General features: G+C 34.5%; 1 protein-coding gene across 1 annotated transcript in view; it reads left to right on the plus strand.

Moving 5' to 3' along the window:
* The window catches only part of CHM (CHM Rab escort protein), a 218496-nt gene that overhangs the window by 165975 nt on the left and 28196 nt on the right, over nucleotides 1-24325 (plus strand). The window contains exons 10-12 of the mRNA XM_016213295.2: nucleotides 1402-1506; nucleotides 1910-1973; nucleotides 6618-6714. Coding sequence (XP_016068781.2) covers nucleotides 1402-1506; nucleotides 1910-1973; nucleotides 6618-6714 — 266 coding nt within the window. The remainder of the gene's footprint in view (nucleotides 1-1401; nucleotides 1507-1909; nucleotides 1974-6617; nucleotides 6715-24325) is intronic.

The raw sequence follows: 24325 nt of genomic DNA on the forward strand, positions 1-24325 counted from the left end.
TGAGGAGATATACATGGGAACATAAGTTGAGTAGAGAAAGGAGGAGAGGTGATGAGGAAAATCACAAATATTAATGTAACATAACATGCATTAATATGTGGTTAATTGATTAAACTTTACATTATGTATATCTAACATCAGGAGATATCATAGTCTATCCCAACAACAGTGGCACACCATTTATTCAAGAATACCGGCATATCATCATCTGCCTTTAGGAAATACACCTTAACTTCATCTCACTATTGGTCTAGTGTGTTTGTCATTTTATTTTTAATGCCTTTCTGCCTGGTAAATATCTCTTATTTGGCTTAATTTTAGAGTGAGACAGCATATTTTAATTTATACCAGTATATTTAAAATATGGTTTAGGTTTTAAATTTCTTGCTTGCATTTTATTAAGACATACTCATAAGTGTGTTTCTAATAAAATAATTCTGGTCCCAAAGGGAGAAGCTGTGACAAAAGTAAATTGTGATGTTTCCTTAATAAAAAGGTACAGCAAACATGCAGGCATTTGCATATAGTTTCTGAAATATTGCATACTGGCTTTGTCAGTGCTGGTAAGTCCATTTCAAGGATGTTACCCTTAGTCCATTAGTTTGGATAATGAGCCCTATAAAGTACATTTATAACTTGTGGCACTGCAAGGAGATGGATTCTAATTTTCATCCTTTTATCTAGACACATTGAAAGAAGGTCAATGGAGGGTTCTGTATGATTCATTGTCCCAGCACATATCAGATGACAGAGACCTGATAATGTCCATGCATAAGTGTTTTCCTTATTTGGAAACAGCACTTGAAAGAAATCTTTCTATGATCATCCTTTGAAGTAAAGTGGAAACATATTAAAAGAAGCTCTAGGCCTTTTTTTTTTTGTCTAAAACATTATCACACGTGCGACCAGAGAGCTATTCTTGAACAAAAGAAAAAGCAACACGTAACAGAAAAATAAAAAGCCTTTAGTGGCTTTTACAGGCTGTGAATGATATAGCAAGATATTTAATCAACTTCTCCCCTTTTCTGAGATCTCTTAAGGTAAAAAAACCCTGTTTTCTAAACAAAGGAAAAAGCTTCTATGTTCCTAAACATTAGAAAAACTTATACTATATACTTGTCCTAACTTTGTTCTTACTTAATAATGCCATTCAAAATAAATATGTAAGTTATATCTCATACTTATTTTATAGTTTAAAATACTTCAAATAGTAATAAAAATATGTATTCTGTATTTAATGTCAGGTTTTTTTTTGTAAAAAATGTGAAATTATAGGCAATTTAAAAATCCTATCTTCTAAGGAGTTGGTTTTAGATTCAAAATTGGTAGCTGATTATGTTCATTTGCTCAATTATTTAATCATCAATGAGAACATTTTTGCTATGCTTGTCTTCTTTGTAGATGCAAAGCAATCATAGATCAGTTTGGTCAGAGAATAATCTCTAAGCATTTCCTTGTGGAGGACAGTTACTTTTCTGAGAACACATGCTCGCACGTGCAATACAGGTAAGACACCGCTTCACCCACTGTCCAAGGGAATGTGAAATAGGAAAGTTTAGCTTTGTGATTACATTGACACTTCTGTATAACTGTTGTTCAAGTAAGATGCAAATATATACCAAATAAAAGATGTATTGAATGCGTTACCATTGTTCTCGTATAGTGTCTGGTTTTGGGGGAACCTAGCCTAATTTTAACTCCTTTGCATCAGCTGGGGTTTGTCTGCAGGTCACATATTCTTCCTTTCATGAGCCAAGGAAAGATTAAAGCAGAACTTGACTCAGTTTGGGGAGGTGACACTTTTATTGTGACTTAAATCTTTGAAACATGCCTTCTGGTGGTTATATAACTGTAAATGAAACTTATCCATGGAATCTGAATCACTGATTAACTGTTTTGTGCATTACAGGCAAATTTCCAGGGCAGTCTTGATTACAGATAGATCTGTACTACAAGCAGATTCAGATCAACAGGTAATTTTAGTCCTGTACTTTTTAATAATGTGTTGCTAATTTAATCTACATGGTAATATGTATAAATTAATATTGGTGAAATGTGATGTATTAAGCCATATATGCTAATATAATACATTTTTAAATATATAATGGTAATTATGTGATAATCTTGGTTTCTTAAAGATTTCCTTCCAACAGAACAAATAATTGTGTCTTATGTAACAGATTTATGCTAGGAAAATTGGACTAAATCCTAGTGTTCCAACAACTATTTCTTTGAAACTGAAAATACATAGTTAGGAGAAGAAAAAGATAATCCCGAGAGAACACATTTAAAAATCTTGGAGGAAAAGACTTCATGGTAACTAACCCTACTACACTGGTGGTAAACCTACCACTAGGCCTGGTGTTAACACACATTTTCTTTTCTGATATTCCCTTAAGGCTATTGTTCATTTCAATACCCTCTTTTTCCTCCTCACCTCCAATTCTATAGGAATGTCTCTATACCTGTGGTTTTCCCTCAGTCTGTTCACCTAAATTCCAGAAGTATGCCCCCTTCTCCTTCTGACCATATTTTACAGTGACTGAAAAATGAGCTTTGTAAGTGTGACTGTCAGACCTATTCTATATGTTAACTGCTAAAAATAGGTTCCTACAGTTCCTTAAGTTGGACACTTTCTATTATATGAAACAAGTATGTTTGTTATGTGCATGAACCTCAGTTCTTTCATTTAATCATTCAGCAGATAATAGATGCCTTTTACATGCCAGCCAGTGCTAACCATGATAGCATCTCTGCCCTCATAGCTTGCCGTCTGGAGGATACAGATACAGACAAATAAAGAACAACTAGTTCAGTGTGACAAATGTGAGTAAGGAATGGTGTAACAGCTATCATAGCATTCATCTCACTATCCTGTAATTACCAGTTGTCTCATCTGTATCTCCCAGTAAACCATGAGCTTTGTGAGTGGGTTGAAGAATAACAGTGAGGTAGAAAAGTGAAGAGAGCAAACAGAGACAATATTGAAGAAGCTAAGCTGTGAAGAGTAGGAGAAAGAAAGTAGTTCCTGAAGAGGGATGTGGAAGTGAAGAGGGCTTCTCTTATATTTAAAAGATTAGTGTATGTGATGATATTGAGCCAGAAGAGAGAGTGAGGTTGAAGATACCCAGGAGAAAAGGAGGATATTATTGATGCAGCAAGGTGCAGGTAAAAGCCAGGGAGGATGAGATTCAGAGAACAGGTAAAAGCATTGCTGTTAGGTGTGGTATGGGACACCTTGAAATAAGAGGGTGAATACAGGACCATTCCTAGGTTTGGGATTTCCCGTCTTTTTTGGGAGTTCCATTTACTTTTTAAATTACAAGGTGAGGTAATCTCTAGAGAATGGGGATGTATCAAAGCTCAGGGAAAGATGTCAGATAATCATTGTGGGGACTTAGAAAGTGGCCTATCTCGTGGCCAGATGGCTGGACAGCGTTAATGGCCCATTTGAGGTCATGGATTTACAATGGCATTAATCTGCTCCTGTTTTTCCAGCTTTCTTTCTTTTAACTCTACCTGGCCTAGTCAGTGACCTGTTAAGAGACCTGTAATTCCTCATCCCCTTTGTTTGCTCCCAAATTATCAACTCCCTTCTGCCCTCTTCCTTTTCCGTGGTCTAGATCCCATGGTAGATCTTCTGAACTGTCCTTCCACCAACACCTTCAAATCTCATGTAGTCATGTTCTTCCACTGCATGCAGAGGAAAATCCCATCACTTGGATGAGGCTATAATATGCATCTGGATCACTGAGGGCTTCTTGAGAAAACCAATCAGACAGATTGGCACTGCTACAATGTCAGGAGCAACAACTTCATTCGGCTGGACCTTAGTACCTACCATCAGTTAGCTCTTCCACTGGCTTGAGACAGCGCCCTCTCCCTTTCCCTTCAGTATCTAGTTCAGGTCTTCACTATTTTACCCACCCTTCTTTCCCTTAAACCTCTCAAAACCCCTCCCCACTTCACTGAGAAAAGTGTGGCCACCTACTAAACACAGTGGCCCTTGACATCCTGTTCCACCACCTACAACTTATGTACACCGGGACAGAGATTAAGAGGGCTTCCATCCTTGTCCAAGGCCAAGCCCTTTCACAAGTGCCCATGACACACACAGGCCACCCTGCATGCCTGCCTTCTCTCCTGCACCTCCACCTTCTCTGGACTACTGGCATTTTCCTCTCAACCTGTATACAGGTACTAGCATTTTCTATCCCCAAAATAAATAATAAAATGTACCCTTGACACTCTCCCTATCTGTAACTGGTATCCGATCTCTCCCCTGCTCTTATCAAAATGTTCAAGATATTATCTATACTTGCTACCTCCAGCTACTTACCTCTTATTCATTTCTGGACCAGCATGACTTCTACTCTTACATTTCTTCCACAATTTCTCTTGCTAAGTTTATTAATTACTTCATAACAGTCAGAGCCATAGGACATTTTTGGGGTACATTTGATTCACAATGTTGATTATTCCCTTTCTCTTGAAACTCTATGCTCCTTTGGCTTCCACGACACTGTGCTCTCTTGTTTCTCCTCATAACTCCAGCTGTTCCCTCTCCACTTCTTTTCTGGGCTCTATCCTCTTGTAAATACAGAGGCTCCTGAGAGTTCTCGCTTCAGCCCACAGCACCTCTTGCTGTGAGTACTTGCTGCTTGACTCTATGTACTCTCATGATTTCAGCTCTGCATAAATGTTGGTGAGAGCCACTTCTATATCCTCCAGGACTGTTAGCCCTCATGCTAAATTTTCTGATGGACATCTATCCCAAGGGCCCTCAAACTGAATGTACGCAGAGTTGAACTCCCCATCTTCCCTCTCAAAACTACTCATCCATTGTTCCCTACCTCCATGAATAACCCCGGCATCCTTCTAACAACAGCTTCTTCCTCCCATCTCTGACATCGCATGAGCCTCCAGGTCTTGTCAATGTACTTCCTGGAAGTTGCTCTAATCTACTTTTCCTCTTGGTCCCTATTTTCTCTGCTCCAGTTTTGGAATTCATCATCTCTGCCTTCTAAATTTCACATATATGGAATGTAATAAAATAAACTAACAAACAAAATAGAAGCAGAATCATAGACACAGAACAGACTGACAGCTGTCAGAGAGGAGGGGGGTTGGGAGGCTGGATGAAAAAGGTGAAGGGATTAAGAAGAAGAAAAAACACATAGATATGGACAACAGTATGGTGATAGAGAAAAAGGGAGATGGGGGAAGGTAGAAGTGGGCAAAGGAGGGATAAATGATTGCTGAATAAGACTTGACTTTGGGTGGTGAGCACACCATGCAGTATGCAGATGATGTGTTATAGGATTGTACACTTGAAACCAGTATGGTTTTAGTAACCAATGTCACCTCTCCCCCCTCCCTCCTTTCCACTCTCTCTAAAAATCAGTGGAAAAAATATCCTTGGGTGAGGATTAACAAAAAAATAATAATGAAAGAAGTATTTACATGTTTTTGCAGTCCTTAAGAGAACTTTCCCATTATGCTCATGTTTTTAGTCATAATCATTCAATAATTTAACATAACATTAAATACATATTTCAGTGGCTCCTCTCTCTTTAATGCTAAAGTACATTTTCTGTCATGGACAGCAGCAAAGGGAGTTAAGAGGAATATGGCGAACATAGTTTTTGAGACACCATAAGCCCAAAAATGCACGTACAAGTAATATGATAGTAGCATAGTCGTGGTTATTAAAACAGTTTGTGTTGGGAGCTTGTTGTAGGCATTTCCTCTGGGGACTATCAACCTGACATTACCACTCAAAATATAAGCATGATATTCACAAGTAAAAGTCCAAATGGGGCTTTACCTTTTGGCAAATATTTCCTAAATGAGAGGATATAGTTTCCTCAGAGTAAAGATAAGATTGAGATTTAATATTGAAACTTTTGGTTCTATAAACATTGACTTGATGGTCATTTAAAGTGTTTAAATATAAAGCCATTTAGCATATCAGTAGTGCCTAGGACAGCATACTGTATATCAGTAAACATTATTTAATACTAATTTTCCATTTTACTTTTAATTCTGAGTTTCTAGTTTTATTAATGGAATCCTTAAATTAATTTGAAGCCATTCATTTTGAAACATTTGGTATATGTTTGTCTGTACTTTGGTGTATATGTTGATATATACTTTGCTTGTTTTAATATCTTCAGAATTTGTAACATTTAAAAATATTTTAGTATTCTATAACTTCTATGTTTAGTCATTATGAATAATCAAAATAGAAAAAAATAAAATTGATTTAATGTGATCTGATTTCAAACACTGAAGTGCACATAATTCAGAAGTAATGTCATAATTGTATCCCTTGAAAATAAGTGAAGGATTTAATAAATATGGAAGATATTTTAAATATTCATTATCTATTAATTACATGACTGCACTATAGATGATATATAAATATATAAATAATGCAGAAATTGGATATTAGGACACATGTGTGTTATGTGTATCAAATTCTGTTCTAAAATCCTTACAAGCTAAATTTTTTCAAACATCAGGGAGTGAAAAAGACACTCAGTTTTGGTGTTAACTATAATGATAGAAGAAATGAAAATGAGGTCTAACAGCTATGTCTGATATTTTATTTTTAGATTTCCATTTTGACAGTGCCAGCAGAGGAACCAGGAACTTCTGCTGTTCGAGTCATTGAGTTATGTTCTTCAACAATGACATGCATGAAAGGCACATGTAAGCATGGTAGAGTCTAGTTATTTGTCTTTTGTGTTTGTTTAGGAAGTAAAGAGGGCAATTATTATTACAGTTGTCAGGGTTGTGTTTACAGAGTTTTGCCACATATATGTTTTTATTCATAGAATTAATTCACACAGCATTGTATGTTTATACAGTAAATCATTTCATTCTAAACATTTCTGTGGCTAAATCTTCACAGGCACTTCTTGTTAAGTTCTCCAGTGAAAGAATTTCTATGACTTTCCAAATTTTTTTGTAATTTTTCTTAAGCTTATTGGAAATATGCTTTCAAGAAATTTTTTTTCTTTGCTACTAGTTTTCTTGTTTACTTTTCCTTAGAATTATTAATCCTATTATTGAACTTCTACCATGTATATAAATTCTCAATTTATTTCTGTTTATTTATTTATTTAAATATATCTTTATTGATTTCAGAAAGGAAGGGAAAGGGGGAGAGAGAGGTAGAAACATCGATGAGAGAGTCATTGATCATCTGCCTCCTGCACGCCCCCCACTGAGGATTGAGCCCACAACCCAGGCATGTACCCTGACCAGGAATCGAACCATGATCTCTTGGACCATAAGTCGATGCTCAACTGAGCCACGCTGGCCAGGCTACTTAATGAGACTAAAGTTAGAAACTACTTTATCTGTTCTTTTTCCTATCTGTATCAAAATTTCTGTTTCCAGCACTGTCATATATTATGACTTCTGCAACATATTCCCTAAAGATGTTCCAGTAAGTAGAAGTCATCAAGTATACATTAGACATCACTGTGCCTAGATCTAAACTATGTTCTTGTAGGGATTATGAACAAGCAGAGGTTGACATGCCTAATTTGAAGCATTCATAATCTTATTGCACACCTAGTGGAACTAGAGAGTATTAACAGTGCAATGTACATTGCAGAATAGATAAAGATGAATGTGGACTAGGCCCTGACCTTAGAGGAATCACAATCTAGTGGGACAGATAAGACAAACACAAAAGTAACTCTAAAAGGCAGAATATCAGAAAGTACCACAGGAGAGGTACCAACAAACAGTGGACTCTAGAGATTCATAGGACAGAAACATAACAATATCATTAGCTAGAATTATTTTTAATTCTGTAAATTTATATTAAGTTTTACTCACACTGCTGTAAGAATTATGAGAAGCAGAAGACTAATCTGGTTTGGCATAATCAAGGAAAACTTGACTATGTTTTCAAGTATAGAGCTACTGTTTACCAAAAGGTGGTAAAAATGTGGTAAAACATAATTGGGAGCTTGCTGTCAGCAGGGAGAGTGAAGAAAATTTGTCCAGTATTGCTGCAATACCGAATTTTCATTTGAAAAGCAACTCAGAAAAGGTTTTTTTCCTTTTATAGTGATTTGTGATATAGGTAAATCTTTACCATGACAGTTATCATTATTTTCCCCTATTACTTGAACCAGTTTTTCATGTCCTTTTATCGGTGTTAGTGTCTTAGTTATGAAATAAAACTTCATCTTTGGTTTTCTAAATTACATTTTATATTTGTGATTATTTTTGTAAATATATTTTTATAAATTATGTTTCTATATGAAACACTTTTGTAGCCCCAGTTTAATAATATATATAGACAATTTGGAAGATGTTAAAAAGAAAAGTGCAATTAATATAAAACCTCTGCGTAGAAATGATAAACACTTGGTGTATATTTCTTTGTTGTTTTTTTCATATATATATATTTTTTTTTATGAAAATGTAATGAATTTTACATACTGCTTTATAATCTTTTTCAAAAGAGTTAATAAAACAAAAATCTTTTGGCATGTCTTATGATACCATTTTCAGTGATTGTAGATATGCCATTTTTATTTAATTCCATGTTGTTGAGATTAAGTGTTATGAAAAGTTTTACTTAATAGTCCTGCAAAAAACAGTCATCCTTATAAGTAAATATTTGTGCGCATCCATTATTATATTTTTAAAAAACAATTTAGTGGAATTATTGGGTCAAAGTGTGTTGTGTTTTTAGTTTTTAAATAATTGTAGATTCATAGGAATTTGCAAATATAGTGCAGACAGTTCCTTCCAATAGTTACATTTTACCAAATTATATTACAATAGTAAAACCAGGAATTTGACATTGGTATAGTGTGTGTCTGCAGTTTTATCACATGTGTAGATTCTTGTGACCATCACAAGGATTCCTAGTGACGTCCTTTTATAGCCACAGCCATCTTCCTACCTCCCCACACCCACTAACACCAGGCAACCACTAACATGTTTACTATCTCAATAATTTCTCATTTTGAGATTGTCATATGAAAGGAATTACACAACACAGTAAAACCTGGATATAACAGACTAATTCGGTCAAGGGGGTGTCTGTTAAAGCCGACAGTCCATTATATAATAAAGTTGGTTTTCCAAATGTGTATGTTAAAACATTGACAAATTAGTTAATTTACCTGTTTTTACTTATGTAGTTATGTTTGGGTAATTAAAATTAAGTATGAATGAAAAGTTTGATTTCACAGAAAAGTTTTCTATATGCACTACTATAATTTTAAATTTTTACTGAATAGGTTTAGTAAATGTGTGCATTCACCAATCATTGTGAGTAAACAAATGCACACAGCTGGGGCGTGGCTTAGTGCACATGGAAAATCAGCTGGCACACATTAAAACTCCTGCAGGAAGTCTCACCAGGCTACAACAGAACCATTTACCATGTGAGATGTGGTGTGATCACATGCTAATCATTTGCTGAACACTGTTTAAGAGCAGTGACTCTTGTATTTCAATATGTATAGTTGTAAATATGTAATATTTATTTCTGTCAGTGAAATTACTGCAGTGTTTTTTCCAACATATGGCCTATTTGCTAAAATTTGTTTAAAATAACAGTAAATCAATAACAAAAAATCCCTGTTAATTAAATTATAAGCAAATCTTGGTTAAAAGCATTTTAAAATTAACAGGGTGTTTATTTTCACATATGACATACTAACCAGAAATTTTGTCCTTTATACCTGAAGTTCATTAAATTGAAGTCCACAAAATCGAGGGTTTATTGTATGTAATTTTAATTTTATAAGATTGACTTTTTTCACTCAGTGTAATTTCCTTAAGGTTCATCTAATTTGCATGTATCTATAGTCTGTTCCTGTTTATTGCTGAATAGTATTCCATGGTAAGATGTATTTTCTTCTGGCCTCCAGAGTTCCTAATGAGGAATATCCTGTTATTTGAATTGTTTTTCCCCTCTAGATAATTTTTTTTTCTCTCAGGCTGCTTTCAAGATTTTTTTCTTAGTGGTTAATTTTTAGGAGTTTGATTTTGATGTGTCTTGGCACGTGTTCTTTAGATTTATTCTTTTGGGCATTCATGCAGCTTGAATCTGCAGATTTATGTCTTTTGCAAATTGGGGAAATTTTCATCCTTTATTTCTTTGAATACTTTTCACCCTCATCCTCTTTCTCTCCTCCTGGGACTCCTATGACATGACTGTTAGGACATTCACTATAGTTCCACATGTCTCTTAGGTTCTGTTAATTTTTTTTATTCAAAAATATTTATTGTACCTATTACAAGCAGTCTACCATGCTAGGCACAATGGATTGTACAAAGGAATTTTTCTAAAGTGGTAACAATAAGATAATACAAAGAGCACCGAGAAGAGAACAAACTACATGTTTTTGTTCATTTTTATATAATCTGTTTTCTCTTTTTTGTTCATATTCTATTATTCTACTTTCAAGTTCACTGATTCTTTCCTCTGTCCATTCCATTCTGCTGTTGAACTCATACATTGAATTTAAATTTTATTATTGTATTTTTCAGTTTAAAAATTTCCATTTTGTTCTTCTTTATATCTTTGATTTAATTGCTGAGCCTTTTACTCTTTTGGCTGAGTGTCTGTTTCATTTGTTTCCAGCATGTTTGTAATTGCTCACTGATGCATTTTCATGATGGCTGTTTTAACTTCAATAGCTGTGTCATGTTGGCATATTCAAATTGCCTTTTCTCATTCCAGTTGAGGTTTTCCTGGTTCTTAGTATAATGAGTAATTTTGGATTCATACTCAGGCATTTTTTGTTAATTTATAGTGGGGCTTAGATCTTATTCTGTTTTAGCAGGCCTTCTCTGGCACTGCTCTGGTGGGGAAAGGAGGCTCCATCTTGTTACTGCCAGGTTGTGGTAGAAGTCCTGGTTCCCCCCTTGGCCTCTGCTGGCACCTGGAGATTGTTCCCTCCTTGGCCTCTACTGGCACCTGGAGCCTTGTTACTGCTCCCCATTGGCCTTCACTAACAACATGGTGAGAAGAGTGTGGACTCATTACTAAAGCATTAGTAATAGACCTGACTCTCCATTAGGCCTCCTATGACACCACCCCATTGGGGCAGAGAGGCAGTGCCTCATTCCTGCTGGGTAGGGGTAGAAATCCTGGATCCTGCCATAGCCTCCACTAACACTGTGTAGGGTGACTGTTACTCCTGGTGGGAATGAAAGTCCTGGCCCCCTGCTTCTTTGACACCACCCCACCAGGAAGGTTGTGGCACCTGGAAGTTGTGGAACCATGACTATTAATTAATTCTAACTAGAAATATGCATATTGTGCATGGCAAATATCATAAAAATTTAAAATTCATAGGAAAAGAAGCAGTAACTTTTAACAAATCAATAAGTCTTACATTTTCTCTTCTTGAGTCTCAAGTGCAGTTTTTTCAGGTCAAATATTTCATCTCTATATTTTATAAAGAAGTCTTGATTTTTCATTAATTTTTTTCAATTACAAATTTCATATAAGATTTAGTTTTTGTTAATTTTCTTTGAGTTATTATGCCTTGATAATCTTAATATGAACTGGATAAATGGCCAATACTTTGTATTTATGTTTTAATCCATGGAAAAACACAGATGTCTGGTAGACTAGAGAACAGGAACCCATCATAGAATTAGGGTGGCTCACACCTCACAACTGCTGTGGGAAACTAGACTCCCCATTCACCCTTTAATGATAATTGTAGATGTGGGACCTCAGTTTTTACTGTGGAGTTTGACTGGAGTAGAGAGAGTAATTATTGTCTAACTGTTTTGTCTTGTTAGTTTGCCCCTTTCCCTGTCCTTTGATTAGAGATATCAGGATTTCATTTGGGATTGTTTGTTTGTTTGTTTGTTTGGTTTGGTTTTCTTGTTTGTGAGGGATGATATATTTGTATGAGTTTATATATACATATGCACACACAAATATATACACTCATAGCTACATCAGTGTATTTATAGGAAACAAATTCCAAAGAGTATATAATAATCGAAGCTGTGGTTATCCCTAAATGATGGGAATGCAGGTAACTGATTTTTAAGTTTTTTTCTTTGTTTGATTTTCTGATTTCTCTACAATATTAATTAAAAATATACTTAACTGAATATGTCACAAATATACAGGATCACATTAAAAACATTTGTGATAGTGTGATGACAATTTGACATACTATACCAGTTGCTTATAACTTTGATTAAGTACAATTGAATCCACAATTTTGCATGTTTATTTCCAGGCTACTATGATATAAGAATGTTTTAGTGATCATTAAATTTAACCATTTTTCTTTACTCTTCATTACTATCAAATCTTCCTACTTTGATAAATATTTCCTAAAATTTTGTTAAATGTTTTTATTGATTTCAGAGAGAGGAAGGAAGAGGGAGAGAGAAGGAGAAACAACAGTAATGAGAGAGTCATTAATTGGCTGCCTCCTGCATGTCCCCCCACCCATGCCACTGGGGATCAAGACCAAAACCCAGGCATGTACCCTGCTACATACTAATCAATCACCCATCTTAAGTTAGCTCTTTCCCACACAGCTCCTTCTTTGTCGTTTGAATTCTATTCCCACTTAATTCACTTATTTATGCGTGCATATACTCTCTCATCCCCAGTCCTCTTCTTCAGCTCAGTTCATTCAGAAAAGTCTTCCTACTGATTGAGAAGAACAAAGTATGTCTCTTGCATTCTATAGTCATATGTAGCATGAAGTGGTACTGTGACCTTCACATTTTCTTTTATAAGTAATAGCATAGCTATTTTAAACATTCCCTGGACATTTCCCTGCAATTTTGACATTGATTTCCAATATATTCTTTGGGGGAAACACTAAAATATATTTCATATGTATATATTTGTCTTAGTAGCTTTTTCATATAATAGAGTTATAATTATATAACAGAATCACTAAAGAGGTCAAAGAACCTCCTTCATATTATTATTCAGAGTACAATGTTGTAAGGTAAAAAATAGTGCTAGAGCACCTCTGTACTTTCTAAATATAGGAAATCTCTACCTTTGGGTGAAATATATTTCTTGACAGATCTGTTAAAACAGTTTGTGATAAAGCAACCTTTTGTCTACTCACTCCTGCATTTCACCCAGGGACTGTCAGTCATCTGGGTAAGAGTAACCTAGAGTACTATATAGTCTTACTTAGGCCCTGTGTCCGGAAAAGCCAGATAGATGGCAAGATTATTTGTCCAAGGTCATATGGTGATATTTATATTTAAAATATAATAATGCTATTACTGTTGTTACTACTACTAATAATAATAGTTATCATTAAGGATTTGTTGGGAGCCAGTACAGGGCTAAGTACTTCCCCCCACTATTTCATACAGTTCTTAAAATATTCCTATGAAGTAGGTACTATTAAGCTTTATTTTATACATTAGAACATAAGGCTTAGGGAGTTTAATTACATTGTTTAAGATCACACACTTCAGTAATTGGCAGAGCAATGATTCAGACATACTTTTTTCTTATTCAGGGTCCATAAAGCTGCCTGCTACTATGCTAATGCTGAAAATTAAAAAATAAAACTAGCCCTAGCTGGTTTTGCTCAGTGGTTAGAGTTTCAGCAGTGGACTGAAGGGTCTTGGGTTCAATTCCAGTCAAGGGCATGTATCTCAGTTGCAGACTTGATCCTGGCCCCGGTTGGGGTGTGTGTGGGAGGCAACCAATTGATGTGTCTCTCTCATGTCAATGTTTCTCTCTCTCTCTCTTTCTCTCTCTCTCTCTCTCTCTCACTCTCTCTCTCTCTCTCTCTCTCTCCCCTCCCTCCTCCCCCCCTTCTACTCTCTCTGAAAAGCAATGGTAAACATATCCTCAGGTGAGGATTAAAAAGTAATAATAATAAAAATAAAACAATGCTTTCATATACTTTTCTTTCTCTGTGCATAAAAAACACTTTTCCAACACTAAAACAATGGACTTTTTATAATACAATATAGAAAACAATTTTCTTACATTCTGTGATGATAGTCATTCAACAAGTATTTCCTGAGCTTGTACTAAAGGTTGTGTGTCAATGGATATTAATGAATTAGGGCTGTTTTTAAGATTCAGTGTTTATAAAGCATTTAACACAGAGCCTGGCAAAGAGTAAGCATATAATAAATGGCAGCTACTATTAATAATAAGAATACCATTGCTAATATACTTGTTATTAATATTACATATAGCAAAATATTTTTTTTAATATTACCGTGGTTTCTCTCACCTTCTGGCCCTTGCAGATACTGTTTCTTTGACCTAAAGTTGTGTTGCTAACCAGTTAAATGCCTTATCATCCTTTGACTCCTGGCTCAAATGTTACCACTTTTCCCAAGCCTTTCCAGCCTCATTCATGCACCTAGACTTTTGCTCCTCTATTTAGATAGAGTCTTGAAATTCCCTCTAGGTTAGCATTTACACCATTTTAATAATAATGATTACTAACATATATTAAACACTATATGCAGGCACTGTTTTAAGTACTTTACATAGGTTGACTTAATCCCTCACAATAATTCTATGTAGAGTGTACTCTTTAACCAACATGCTATACTGCTATCAGAGCAATTGTAGCATAATTAGCTTTACATTTCTTGTCCAATACGAGGAACAGAACCATGGCTTAACCATATATATCCCTAGAACTTAAATATGTACATTATGCTTAGCTCTGTAGAGTAAATGGGGAAAAAACTACGTACCAAGCTTTGTTTTTAAAGTGATGTTTTCTAACTTTAAAGTAAAAAAACTAAAGTTTATTGGAAAATTTTTACCCACTAGCAAATGAAAAACGAAGGATTTTGAAACATTCTATCTTAATATGTCATGAAATTGAAAAAAAAACACATTATTTTAACAAGTCATTTATTTTTTAATTCATATACCTATTGTAGGAATCAATTTCCAGCTTGACTTTATAGGAAATTTTAGGAAATACTGGTAGTGTGCAGAGAGTATTTGCCAAAGAGTCTACAGAATTACTTCCAATTTGTTCTTTGACTTTGTTAATTTCTTGCATCTTGCTTCCTTTATTAGAAATTGTGGGGTTTGTACCACTACCACATCCCCAGCAGAGCTGGCCAGGTGAGCACCCTGCCCCTCCCCATGCTGCTGCTGTGTTCCCAACACAGCTGGCTGGGTGAGCACACTCCCTTCCCCACATGCTTCCCACACAGGGATTGCCTCTAGCACCTGGCTCTGGGGCTAGGGGAAATTGCACTTCTGAGTCCCATGGTTCTGAAACAATTGAAGAGAAATATATAAAAACAAACACAGGTCACACTTATATGTGGAATCTAAACAACTTAATAAACTGATGAACAGAATAGATTCAATGACATGGAAGCATGGATGAGACTGACGAATTTCAGAGGGATGGAGGGCAGGCGAGTGGAGGAGGAGAGATTAACCAAAGAATTTATACGCATATATGCACAACCCAAGGACATGGACAATGGTGTGGAGAGGGACCGGGGAGGAGGGTGGGATGGGGTGGAACAGGAAATTGGGGAGAAAAAGGGACATTTGTAATATTTTAAACAAAAATAAAAAAATAAGTAAAAAAATAAAAACACAGAGATTCAAGCAAACTGAAGACATGGAAAATATGTTCCAAAATGAAGGAACAAGATGAAACTCCATAAAAAAAGCCTTAATCAGAAATAAATAATGTATCTGATAGAGTTCACAGTAGTGGTCATAAAGATGTTTACCAAACTCCAGAGAAGAATAGATGACCACAGCCAGAACTTCAACAGAGATAATATAAGAAAGTACCAAACAGAAGTAACAGAGCTGAAGAATACAATAACAGAATTAAAAATACACTGCAGAGGGTTTCAATGGTAGACTAGAAGCAGAGGAAAGAATCAGTGATCTGGAAGACGAGGCAGTTCAACTCACCCATGCAGAACAGCAAAAAGAAAAAAAATAATAATTCAAAAATTTAAGATAGCTTAAGGGACCTATGGGATAATATCAAGCAGAATAAAATTTGCATTATAGGGGTCCCAGAGGTTGGAGAGAAAGGGGCAGAAAATTTACTTGAAAAAATAATGGCCAAAAACTTATCTAGGAAGCCTAGATAGTTTCAAACAAAATAAACCAGAGACTCATGCCAAGATACATTATAATTAAAAATGTCATAATTTAAAGATAAGGAGAGAATTTTAGAAGCAGCAATGGAAAAACAAATTATTACATACAAGGGAACCCCCCCCCCTCCATAAGACTATGAGCAGATTTCTCAACAGAAGCTCTGCAGGTCAGACGGGATTCATATGATATATTTATAGTGCTAAAAGAGGGGGAAACTTCCAACCAATAATACTCTACCTGGCAAGGTTATTATTCAACAATGGAGCGCTTTCCAGAGAAAAGCTAAAGGAGTTCATCGCCACTAAACTGGCCTTACGAGAAATGTTAAAGGGACTTCTTTAAGCTGGAAACAAAGGGCATTCATTAGTAAGAAAAAACACCTGAAAGTAAAAATCTGACTGGTAAATAGATAGTAAAGGTAATGAATTAATCGCATATAAAGCTAGACAAAAGTAATAAAAACAACTATAACTATAATAACTAGTTAAGGGATACACAAAATAAAAAAGATGTAAAATGTGACATCAAAAACACCATGTTGTGGGGGGAGGGAATATGCAGTTATAGAATGCAATCAATCATGTTAATTTAAAATAAACTGTTATATATATATATATATATATATATGTATATGTATATATATGTGTATGTATATATATGTGTATGTATATGTATATATATATGTATGTATGTGTGTATATTATGTGTGTGTGTATGTGTGAGCCTCATGGTAACCACAAAACAATCTATGGTGGATACACAAAAGACAATAAGAAAGGAACCTAAGCATACCACTATAAAAAGTCGGTAAACCAAAATGGAAGAAAGCAAGAGAAAAAGGAACAAAAATGCCTAGAAAACAGTGAACAAAATGGCAATAAGTGCATACCTATTAATAATTAAAATATAAATGGACTGACTCACCTGTCAGAAGCCATAGAATGGCTGAATTAATAAAAAATTGACTCATCTATATGCTTACAAGAGACTCACTTTAGATGTAAGGAATAAACTCATGCATATATAGTCAATTTATGACATAGTAGGCAAGAATATACAATGGGGAAAGGACATTCTTTTCAATAAATGGTGTTGGAAAACTGGACCAACTATCTTATACCAGACAAAAAAATTAACTCAAAATGGATAAAAGATTTGAATGGCTACATGAAAACGTAGGCAGTAAGCTCCTTGAGACGGGTCTTACAAATGTGGAGGGTTTTTTTGTATGTGACCCCAAAGGTAAGGGCAACAAAAGTAAAAATAAAAAAGTTGGACTACATTAAATTACAATGAAAGAAAACATCATCAAAATGAAAACTTATTGAATGGGAGTAGAAGGAAAATACAGTATTAAATACTTTTAATGCATAAATTACAAATTACACCTAAAAGTCTTTGAACAGGCACAAAGCATAACCCCTGATAAGAGGTTAATAGCCAAAATATATAAAGAACTCAAGCAGCTCAAAAGCACAAAGATAATCAGTCTGATTAAAAAATGGGCAGAGTGTCTGAATAGACATTTCTCTAAAGAAGACGTACAGATAACCAGCAGGTCCATAAAAATGTGTTTAATATCATTAAACATCAGGGAAACGCAAATTAAAACAATGATATATCACCTTACACTTGTTAGAATGGCTATCATCAAGTCAATAAACAAGTATTGGTAAGGATGTGGAAAAAAGGGAACCCTCGTACACTTTTGGTGGAAATGCAGATTGGCGTAACCACTATGGAAAACAGTACGGAGGTTACTCAAAAATTAAAAATAGAACAACCATATAATCCAGCAATTTCACTTCTGAGTATTTATCTGAAGAAAACAAAAACACCAGTTCAAAAGATATATGCACCCTTATGTTCATTGCAGCATTATTTGTAATACTTAAATATGGTAATAAGCTAAGTGTCCACCCATGGGTGAATGGATAAAGAAAATGTGGTGTGTACTTACATACATACAATGGAATATCACTCAGCCATAAAAAAAATAAAGTCTCATCATTTGTAACAACATGGATGGACCTGAGGGTGTTATGCTAAGTGAAATTAGCCAACAGAGAAAGACAATACTATCTGATTGCACTTATATGTGGAATCTAAAAAAACAAAACTAGGGAACAAACAAAACTAGACTCATAGATACAAGAATAGATCGGTGGTTGCCAGAGGGGAGGGTGGCTAGGGGATGGGTGAAACAGGTGAATGAATGGGATCAAGAGGCAGTAGCTTCCAGATTTAAATAAGTCATGGGGATATAACTTATAGTATGGTCACTATAGTCAGTAATACTATATTACCTTTCTATGGTGATGGGATAACTGGATTGACTTATTGTGGTGATTATACCATTGTGGTTACACAATGTATACAAATATCAAATCATGATGTATACCTGAAACTAATGCAATATTGTATGCCAGTTACACTTCAGTTAAAAAATTGGGGAGTTAGTCTAAAGGATTTGTAAAGAAATTGAAAACTCTCAATGATCCTGATTTTGCATCGTGTGAAAAAAAAGCCACATGTCCTGTATACATGTTTGATAATGTATGTGACATTATTTTAAGCAAAATGGCTAAGATTTTTTTTCTTCTAAAAACCTCTCCAGCTCCAGCTTTCTCTTTTTTTCCCCTTAAAATTATCTCACTGATCTTTACTATAGCTCAATCAATTTATATATACAAAACCAGCAGTATATACAAATTAACTGGCTTTGGTTTTTTAGTCTCAATCATATGGCTTACACCCAGAAAGTTGACTGAAGGAGACAAGTTTGAATTTATTATTTATATTTTTACCTTGTTCTAGATCAGGGATGGGGAACATCCAGCCCACAGGCCATATATCATTTGGTCTGGCCCTGCCAAGGCAACTGCTGGTGGGACTCGAAATTTAATAAATCTAGGAGCTTTTTTCATAGCTAATTATTAAGTTGATATTTTGTGTGGCCTGCAAATGATGTTATAAATATCCAAATGGCCCTTGGCAGAAAAGAGGTTTCTCACCCCTATTCTAGATAAAAAGAGAAGTTCATGTTTATTTCTAGATCTTGTATACTTTCTTCCTATGATAACATGCATTATTTTAGAAGCCCTACATAATAGTTAATAATAGAGCTAATTTTTGATATATAACAATATTTAAGAAATACATTGAGATAAAAACTGACATTTTTTCATTCACTTGCTTTTATTAATTGAAGTTTGTCTTCTTTTTTCCCTTCTCCTTTTCTTATGCTCTGTGCCTCTTCATAGACTTTAAGGAGTAATTTGTAATTCGGACATTAAAAGTCCTTAATGATGTATTTTCCTGATGCTGCCCTAATTGAGTCATTGATGTCACAACTAGTCCTGTTTATTCTACTCTTGGTGATTTGCATGCCTGTCTTCTGAAACAGAACTAGCCTGATAATATCACAGAAGGCTTTAAACAACCCTTCCTGTTCTCTTGATTTTTTTTCTGTTTCAAGTCAGAAAAAAATTTAAAAATATGTCAAGTGTTTATTTTATGTATCCCCACCTGTTCTCTACTCATTTATTTCCTTCTTTTGAAACTCCCTGGTTATAGGCAGATTTCTTAGCTTATAATGTTACAAAATCATTCTCTTCCCTAACTACTTTTATTTCTAAATCTCTTTTAAGAGTTTTGTGTTTTTTCCTTAACCTTTTGAATAAAGAATATCCTTAGCATGGTAGAACAGGTTTTTAAAATTTACATAATTATTTCTTCACAGAAAAATTTCATTGTTTCTTAGGTCAAGCACCAGAAACTGAAAATGCTGAAGATTCATGGTATAAAAACCCACCTTGAGGGAGGAGTATGTAGAATTTGACATTACTCATATTTGAAAAAAAAATTCTTCAGCAGAAGAATTTGTCTCTATTAGGGTTCTTGAGAGAAGATTTTTTACTATTCTGTCTGAATGATCTTATTTTTCTATATCTCTGTGTCAACATAAGAAACAATAAAAAATGTGAAGAATTTTTGTGAGTTTATTTGAGCAAAACTGTCAACAACTGCCAGGAAGCAAAATCTCAACAGATTCAGATAATGCTCCAGAGAATGGCAGTTTTGCACCTTATTTTATACCTTACAATAAAAAGAAGATACTTATGTGGGTTCCATGAAATCCATTGGTGATAGATTAGGGAAGCAGGAGAAAACAAAGCACTGTGGCTGGGGGGCAGGGACAGGTACCTCTGGGATTAGATGAAAAATAAATTGATAGACACATATACATCTTTTACCCAGGTGGGTACAGGATAGTTAATAGTCAACAATTAACTCAATAACAATGAGGGGATTTGTGGTCTCCACAGAGTGAGTGGTGCCTGTGCTTTGAGGGGTCTGGAAAAAGGAGAATTACTTTGACATTCCAATGATTTATTGTAGATGCAAAAAGACAATAGATAGGCTCAGTTAAGGTAAAGATTGACCTTTGTTGGGGAAGATGCTGGCCCAGGACATGACTGCCCACCATAAACTGCTTTTAATTAAAAAGTTTTAATTTCAGACCATCCTTTGTGGTTACTTTAGCAAGGCCACCGTGCGACCTGCCCTGAGCTAGTCAGGTTAGCATGTCACCCCTTTTCATCCACATACGAGATTAGCTATGTTGTGGATTTCCCATATTTATACTCTCATATTTATACTTATTACAGTGTTGAGCTGTTAATAATCCTCCATGTGGTCATTGTTTTATAGAAATGAAAAAATAAAAATTTATAGTATTTAGGAAGAATAAAGTCTAAATATTGTTTAAATTTGACATTTTTTTTAATCATTAAATAGTTTTTATTGAGACTTATTTTCCCTTAAAACAATTACTTAAGTAGACAAATACATCTAGACTTCAGTCCATTGTGTAAGTGACAGGCATATAATCAGTATTGCCAGCTGAGTGGAACCAAATTCCTTCACTTGCCTCAATTCAGATTGAGGTTGTAATGATGAAATCATGGACTCATTGTCTTCCTGTTGCAAAAATCACTTGAAGATAAATGTTGGCAACCACTGTAACTAATGCAGTTATACCTGAATAAATCAAGCACTCAAAATATATACCAGTGAGACTTTGTGACTTGTACCCATTCCTCACAGGTAATAAAATGAAATTTATAGAGAGTAAATGATGTGAGATTTGGTGATTTATAGTTCAGTTGTTTAACAATGAAATGCATTTTAAAGATATATCATTCATGAACAAATTAGCTTGTTTGCTAGACATTCTTATTACAAAATTATGGCTTTTAGAGAAAAAATGGCAATTCTTTAGTAAAAATTGAAGTCTTTTTATTTTTAAATACTGGGTTTTGTTAATGTCTGAATCTAGTAAAGTCTATTCTTCATTAGCCATAGCAATCTATATGTAAAAAATAATATTTTCCTTTTAAAAATGTTTCTGATTTCAAAGGCATTTTACACCACTTAAATATGAGATGAGGAATTTAAATTTTCATAAGTATTTTGTTAAAATTTATCTTTGTTGTTGAAAGTATTACAGGTATCCCCTTTTTCCCCCACTGACTCCCCTCCACCCTCCCCCCCCCCCCCAGGCCTTCACCTCACTATTGTCTGTATCCATAAGTTATGCATGTATGCATATAAGTTCTTTGGTTAATCTCTTCCCTCTCCTGCCCTCTGAGATTTGTCAGTCTGTTGCATGCTTCAAAGTCTCTGGATCTATTTTGTCCATCAGTTTATTTTGTTCATTAGATTCCACATATAATGAAGATTATATTGTACTTTTCAAGCACACACTGAGTACTCACTTGTGGACTAATTCTGATACTCAGTTTATCTTTATCTCTGTTTCATCCATTCTTGAATCAGCACCAGCTTTTACTTTCTTCCCATTGAGAATGGGATAGAAATTTGTGACCTTTTACAGTGTAATTCAGGGTTGACCGGTATTAACTGTATATTAAAATTTATTCAGTTAATGTGTTGCATTCAGTGAAGTATAATGCATAAAATTCATTTTGTAGTTTTTGTTAAAGAAAACCTTATGTTAATATTTTAGGCATTGTGTAATAAGATAGAATATATAATTCAGTATTTTCAGTTTTTCAACAATTTTAATTTTTCATTTTACAAATCACACATTTTAGATGTTTTATTTTTTATCTTATGCTACGCAAATGCTGCAAAGTATGTAAATGTCCTTAAGATACTAAAATACTTTAAGTTCACTTTCACTTTTTAGTCTCTTTAATGACTTTTCACGGGTGTCACATTTATTTCAGAATAATTTCCTCCTCCAGAAACAGACTTCTGATCTGCATACAGACCAGCAATACCTAACAGAAATGCTTTCTAAGAAAACCAGAAATACCATTTGTTCAAAATAAAAATATTTTAGGTGATTTGTTAAATGAGTTCTTATTACAGCGGAATTGAGGTTGAATAGGAAAGGTTTGAAAGCCAGTTAGAAATACCCATTAGCATATAAACACTGGTCAATGATATATCATTTATTTAGCACCCCACAGTGTGCTGTAGTCTCTCCAAATATATTCTTTAGATAGCTGAAATGTATTCTTTTAGGGTTGAAATTTTTGTTTTTTAAATAATTATCTTTCTAGCATGTCTCACACATTTCCTTGACATTCTATACTAAATATATGAAACATTTTTTAACCTCTTTCTTATAACTTAGGAATATTATGAACATTATTTTTATATACCATTGCAACCCAGTGATGCCCTTGAGGCCTATTGAGGTGTTTAGGCCTATTTGTTCTTATGCTAAATGACCCTATACTGTCATGCTTTTATCATTTCTTGCATCTACATTTTATATGTCTTCCTCCAGCTGTTTTCATGCAGCTGTCAGGTTGTTTCTCCTGGCAGCACTTTTCACTGAACTCTTTTCCCCCTTGTTTGCTGTTTATTATCTGTGCAGAGCCAGAAAACAAGATAGCCAAAATTGTTGAAATTGCATATGGTGTAATCAAGTTCTGAGCTTGTGGTTGTTAGTCTGTGGGACATTATAACATCTTTAAGTACTGAAAAGCCTTTTTTAGGAGTAGGGATAGGTGTTATACTTCCTGGTTCTTAGTTGTATGTAAAAGACCTCTGAATAAGTAAGATGTCAGTTACTGTAATTGCAATATAAACAAAGGTCAATATTGGTTAAGTTGGTATTTTGATATAATGATAGCAAGTCGTTGTTATCCATTACTGTAAGGCTTTTCTAAGCAACCCTAAGTTAGCCTAGTTATTTTTCTTTTTAAAAATAGTAATGTTATATATATTTTTTAAATCTATAAATCAATTTAAGTTTCCCTCCCCTCAGCTTATGTGATTCAAGTTATTGAGATTTTTAAATATTTGAAATTTATTTTTTGTGTTTTCCAAAGCTGAACAAGTCATATTTTTCACACACATAGTTCATCTTTCAGAAGATACCTGACATCTGTATTTTCTACTTATCTTTTCTTAATCCTAAACGAATCTAATATGGGATTTATTTACTTTTAAATTTGTTTGTAAATGAGTAAAACATTATCTCTGCAACCCTTCTATTTCACATTTAGGTTCACACGCTTGACAGTACTTAATTCATATTCTAGGCCGTTTTAAGTCTCCTTTTTTTGTAAATAATAATCCATCAGTAACAGCAGTTTTATTCTGGGATTTGATGTTACAGGATGTTATTTGTGATATGATTATATATTTGTGAATATATAATGTGAACATATATAAAATAATGAATAATCAAGAATATATGTAGCCCGACCACACGTGGCTCAGCGGTTGAGCATCGACCTAGGATCCAGGCGATCGGGATTGGATTAGATTCCCGGTCAGGGCACATGCCCGGGCTGCAGGCTCGATCCCCAGTCTGGGGCTTGCAGGAGGTAGCCGATCAATGACTCTCTCATCATTGATGTTTCTCTCTCTCTCTCTCTCTCTCTCTCTCTCCTTTCCTCTCTCTGAAATCAATAAAGATATATTTTTTAAAAAAAGATTAAATATATATATATATATGCTAGTTTATATAATCCTTTCTGCTTTTATGACCCTATAAAGAAAATGTTATATGCCTTTCATAAAAATGAGTTTAGATAACGATTTGGAACAATCATTGGTGCCTGTTTTATTTGTTTTTGAAAATGTGACTATATAAATTCTTTTTATTAGTAGTGTCACAACCTGCGGATTTGATTTTACAAGTAACGTTATATTTTTCCTCACGAT

The sequence above is a fragment of the Miniopterus natalensis genome, chromosome X, assembly GCF_054644295.1.
Source record: "Miniopterus natalensis isolate mMinNat1 chromosome X, mMinNat1.hap1, whole genome shotgun sequence".
Lineage (NCBI taxonomy): Eukaryota > Metazoa > Chordata > Mammalia > Chiroptera > Miniopteridae > Miniopterus > Miniopterus natalensis.